The following is a 5,760-nucleotide window of genomic DNA, read 5'->3' as shown; positions in this document are numbered from 1 at the left end:
ATGCCGGATTGACGCCTCTTGGATCAATCGCGGACAGGTTAGCGGCCTCGGATGGAGCTTTGTGGATGGCGGAGGAAATGAACTTTTTGGACTACAGGGATGCCGTAGAAGCCTCTCGGCCCTCCACGCCGAGATGGATTGCCTCCTGTGGGCTATGTCATGTTTGAGAGAGAGACAGATTCTTTCGGTTCACTTTCAAACTGACTGTTCGGATCTGGTGAATATGACTGAGTTTCCAGCGGATTGGCCGTCCTTTAATGCAGAGCTAGATATTTTTCGCCTCCTTCAAGAGAGCTTCTCAGAGTGCACTTTATCTCATATTCCAAGGGATCTAAATATCCGGGCGGATAGTCTTGCGAAAGGAGCTCGAGCAAGAGGTGTTATCTTTTCCCATATCGATCATAACGAGCTAACCGATGGTGGTCCACGGATCACTAATATGTTGGGCCAAATGTGATTGTATTTGATGGGCAGGAAAAAAAAATAAAAAAAAGAAAGGAGGAGTCGTTATCAAGGAAATGGATCCACGTTGGTAACATGTCCTTTAACACAAGATGCATCTGTCTCTCCTTTTTTTTTTTTTTTGCATTAATCCGGACTCCTAAATTTAGATTAGAGGGAACAAACAGCCTTAACCCACAACAATCCCACCATCTTAAAGTGCCGTTATCGATTTTTTTTACAACAGATCTTAAGTTATCGACATTTTACTAAGAGATATGCCGTATGTTATAGGCTCGCACAATCGAATGGTGCTTTGAAGTTTGAAGTTACATCTTAAGTTTGTGGGTCAGCTAGTCTTAGCACTCTTAAGAACTCTTGCATGGAAATCTTGTATTTAAGGTTTTGATTAATAATCTGTGGAATGGCAAAATAGTGGAATGATGCTTATGGAATAAAATAATCTGTTTTAAACTTGTTTTTCCGTTCAATGACTTTTCTTTATATTTTTTAAGCAAAAACGCTTGTTTTTATTTTTATTCTACAAATTTTGTTGATTAGCAAAATATTTGTGAACTGTATTTAAAACACAATTTGTCATTCCACAAATTACCAATCAAAGCTTTGATCTGATAATTAACTTGAGCGTGCAAGGCATTAAAACTGCCTATATATAACAGAGGGATACATTATGACAAACACATAATCTCTAACATATGAATCATATTACATTTAACTGTTTAAGGTTTGTGCTTGAACAGTACCATAGAAACTTCCCCTTGTCATATTAAGTTTTTTAAATGCTAACATTTGCTTCAGACGTAGGCATTACCACAATACCAAATTGTAAAACACAAACCCATAAATAGAACGTAACATACTAACATCACGACCCTGTTAGTTTAATAGCTGCTGCCTGCTAGTGACTGTAATCCATGACCGTGACTAGCGATTACGATCAGATGTCGCTACTTGTTGTTCGTTTTGCTATCGTTGTGACTTGTTCTTGAGCTTCATTTATTATCACTGCAATTAATCACTAAATGGTTATAATTTTTGAGACTATATTTTAAAAATGTATTATTTATATATATTTATTCATAAAATAAATAATTATTCTTGATGACTAAAAGTTTAAAAGTAATACATAAAAATTATTGCTAAATAAATCTATTATTAACGATTAACACAAATTACATTTTTTAAATTTAGGGTTAATTTGTTCGAGTTATTGTTGATTATGATATTTATTTCGCTATTGCATGACTAATCGTAATTTTTTTAATAAAATGTATTACTAAAAATCAACGATTCAAATTTTTAATCACAAATCACCGCGATTTATTGCATGATGCTGCGATATGTATGTAAATGAACAACATATGGTAGCAGACCCTCGAACATGACCCACCTATATTGTAAGTTTTAACCTTGTGAATTGTAAATTAAATTAAAGATTCTATATGGATATGAACATCATCTACACAATCGAGTACAATAAAAGTTATATACTCCCTCTGTTTCATTATAGTTGATTTTCTGAATATTTACACACAGATTAAGAAAACTATAAATGCTTAATTATTTATTGTTTATTTTTATTAATTAAGTTACTTTTACAACTGATTTCATTATTTATATTATTATTTTTTCTTTTTTAACTGTGCATTAATAGAGTAAAGCAACATGCATTAATATTATTCATTCAATTTAAAGAAGAGACATACATTTATTAGATGTAGGAAATCAAATATTATGAAACAATAAAAAAAACCTAGAAAATCAACTATAATGAAACAGAGGGAGTAAAAAATAACTTATACTATGGCATAAGGATTATGAACAGTGATTGAAGAATCGTACAGGTTTGGTTACTGCAGGTTTGAGGGGTCGCGAGTGCGTGGGTCGAGTACAGAGGATGAGTCAGTGAGTCAGGAGCTGTTTCCTCTAATTGTAGGGACACTCATCATCCATTAATGGGCTTACGTCTTATCATTAGCCCATTAACATCTTTTCAGTCATTTTCTTGTTTGATTTGGGCCTCATCTTTGTTTGATTGTTCTTAGTAGTTCTCGCGATTTTCAACTATTGCATATGATAAGACAACAAATCAGACGACCGCATATGGAACCAATATGTTTTTATATGGATAGGCTCAGACAGATAAATGATAACAAAAATTTTAATTGGTAGAAGTCCGATCAAAAGCGTAAAACTGTCCCTCATGATCAACCATTAAAACAAATAAAACAGAAACATGTCAACAACCCATGTTCCATGTAGTCAAAGATTGTTTAAAACTAACTTGGACTTGATCAATAATTTTACAAACTCTAGTCAGTTTTCATTGTTAGAGTTGTGTTTGTCCTATATCGAAATTTTGAGAAATATATGGATAATATTATATATAAGTGTATGATAATATTCTATTTTGATTTTTGAGTAAGTTTTTGTGTGTAAGTTAGCTTATGTCTAAGACATATTCATGAATGTCTAATCTCACAAACTTTATATTTCAAATATCTAATCTTGAGCATGAGAAAAATGTAATAGAATTGTGTTTGTTCCATATAAATTTTTGAGAGATTAATGGATAAAATAAAAATGTTTGGCAATCTTCTATTTATGAATTAATTTTGTTAGACTCATACTTATTGATCGGGTTTTCTTTTGTATATATTAGAATAGGTTTTTCTCGTTTATAATATAGGTTTTTGTGTAAGTTTTTGTGTGTACGTTAGGTTATGTCTAAGACATATTCATGAATGTCTAATCTCACAAACTTTATATTTCAAATATCTAATCTTGAACATGAGGAAATTAATGTATTAGAATTGTGTTTGTTCCAAATTAATTTTTGAGAGATTAATGGATAAAATAAAAATGTTTGGCAATCTTCCATTTATGAATTAATTTTTGGGTATGCGTTAGACTCATACTTATAAATATTTTATATTAAGTTTATTTTTCTAATCGTTTAAAGCTTATATTGATCGGATTTTCTTTTGTGTATATTAGAATATGTTTTTTCTCGTTTCTATTGTAGGTTTTTTCCTAACATATTTCATTTGAAGATGGTGGTTTTATTTTTCTCTTCTATTTCAGGTCTAATATTTTATATCAGTTATATACTTTACCATTTGAACAAAAAAAAGCAATGAATGCACTGGTTCATTTATCTTAAATACTAGTATTTAGGTCAAATATTGTGAGATATTTAATCTTAATGAAATCATGGTGATCCAATGTTTAAATGATCTACCAGGTAAACTGAGGAAACAAAATTTGAAAATCCTAATGTTAAAAAAAAATGGAATTTCAGGATCCTCGTTTATAGATATACTACTTATAATTTATAAAGTATACTATATCCTAAAATGTATATTTGTTTGAATATTGCGGAATAAATTATATATCAAACTCCGGATTTGTTGTGCATGCCTACCTACGTATCTCCAGATGCGATCATGCTAGACGATATGACAAAACGAAGAGGAGAAGCGTGACACCAAATATATTTAAAAAGCTGAAACTATTTTTTTTTTTTAAAACAATATGCATATCAATGAATTAGTAATTTTAACGTAGGTCTGAAACCTAAAAAAGAAAAAGAAACATCAAAAGGTTGCCAAAATGAAAAGAAAGATGAAAAGAAAACCTGACCAGTAATTTCCATAAACCCCAACCTAATTATTTTGCCTACACCATGAGCCCCACTCGTTCATTTTTTATTTTTGTGTGTGTGTGTGCTAAATCCACTCATTAGTTGCTCAGCTACTTACTTGTCATAATAAATAATTTGATTAAGAACCTCTATATTCTGTTTAAAATTTCAAGGATGTCTTCGAAAGGAAAGGACCACTGCAGAATCTAATCTCTATTAACTTGAAAGGATCACTGTTAACCATAGTTTGATTTTAAGGACGGGCAAACTTATTGTTAGACACACCACTTGTTTAACTCATTATTGTCTTGAAATTTTGGTTCATGATTGGTTCATGAGCTATTAATTTTGGGAACCGCTGCAGCATCTTTGTAATTTATCCTCTACTAGAATTTTTAGCGTTATGCTAAAATCAAATAAAGTTTTCATTTATTTTATTGTCACAAGGAACTCCTTTCGTTTCACAAAGTTAATTATTCTATGTTTTAACTTTTCACATACATATTTTTCGAAAATCAACATTTCTATGATTTCATTATATAATTAATAGTGATCTTTTTTAATTTAATTCTAAGAAATAGGATTTAAATTAAAAAAGTATATAAAATGCAAAACATCTATCTTCGTAAAACATTTTCAAGAAAAAGCAAATTATCTAATTTTAGGAGACTAAAGAGTACATCATCAATTTTAGGTATGAGGTATCTTAAAATTTATTTGCTTAATGGGTTTGGTATTAAGTGAACACTGTCACTAAAGTATAATGGAAGATATAATAAGAGAAGAAAAATACAGTCAAATAGAAAGAAAACAAAACAAGAGACATAGCAATTTGAATTTAATATTTGGATTCCAAAAGCTTCATGTGTCTATTCTATCACACTGTTCACACACACACACTCTCTATCTAAGTTTCTTTTGACTTAAGACCGAATGAATAACCCCAGACCCCAAACACACAAACATAAACCCAAAAAAAAATCTCTCTCACAAGAGAAAAAAAAACAACTAAACCAAACACTTGTCTCTGCTAACGTGCGCATCCTCGCCGTTCTTGCTAATGGGCACCCTCCGTCGTCGCCGCCGTCGCTTTCTCTTATCTGCTATCGCTGCATTTGCTCTCCTCCACCTCTTCTCCGCCTCCGCAGCCTCCGCCGGTAAGAACCCAATAAACTCACACTCTTTCTTGTAAAAACTCTGATTGTCTTGCTACTCGAACTTGAAATTTCTTTTAATCAGGAAATTATGGTTTCATTAATTAAAGAAAGCCACAACTTTTTTATTATTTTTATATCTTTGATGTGTAATGGAGAGCGAGTTAACTCGGTGGTCAAACCAGGTGGATGGCTTGGTCAAAGAACCGGATCGGATTTACCGGATCGGTTAATGTCGAATAGGCGGTTTGGCGGACCGGGTTCATCACCACCGACGTGTAGATCGAAGTGTGGGAAATGTCAGCCGTGTAAACCGGTTCACGTACCGATTCAACCCGGTTTGAGTATTCCATTGGAGTATTACCCTGAAGCTTGGCGGTGCAAGTGTGGCAACAAGCTCTTCATGCCCTAAGCTTAGATTAATTAGTTAATTAAAAAAGGTGTTTTAAATTCTTTTTGTTTTGTTTTTCTCATTTGTTTCGTCTTTTTCGATGATTAAAT

General features: G+C 32.1%; 1 protein-coding gene across 1 annotated transcript; it reads left to right on the top strand.

The window, feature by feature from the left end:
* The first annotated feature begins 4,998 nt into the window (after positions 1 to 4,998).
* LOC18028744 (EPIDERMAL PATTERNING FACTOR-like protein 4) lies at positions 4,999 to 5,760 on the top strand. Its single transcript, XM_006414590.2, has 2 exons — positions 4,999 to 5,262; positions 5,445 to 5,760. The coding sequence occupies exons 1-2, from the start codon at positions 5,166 to 5,168 to the stop codon at positions 5,669 to 5,671; spliced, it is 324 nt and encodes a 107-aa protein (XP_006414653.1). The 5' UTR covers positions 4,999 to 5,165; the 3' UTR covers positions 5,672 to 5,760.

The sequence above is a fragment of the Eutrema salsugineum genome, unplaced genomic scaffold, assembly GCF_000478725.1.
Source record: "Eutrema salsugineum unplaced genomic scaffold, Eutsalg1_0 scaffold_1, whole genome shotgun sequence".
NCBI classification, from domain to species: Eukaryota; Viridiplantae; Streptophyta; class Magnoliopsida; order Brassicales; family Brassicaceae; genus Eutrema; species Eutrema salsugineum.
Note: the sequence above shows the minus strand (reverse complement) of the source record. Positions and strands in the feature narration are given on the sequence as shown.

What these genes read in the sequence shown, in the direction of transcription:
- LOC18028744 (XM_006414590.2), top strand. Translation starts at nt 5,166, where the DNA reads ATGGGCACCCTCCGTCGTCGCCGCCGTCGCTTTCTCTTATCTGCTATC. An exon ending in CGCCTCCGCAGCCTCCGCCG is followed by an intron (nt 5,263 to 5,444) that starts GTAAGAACCCAA and finishes TGGTCAAACCAG; the next exon opens with GTGGATGGCTTGGTCAAAGA.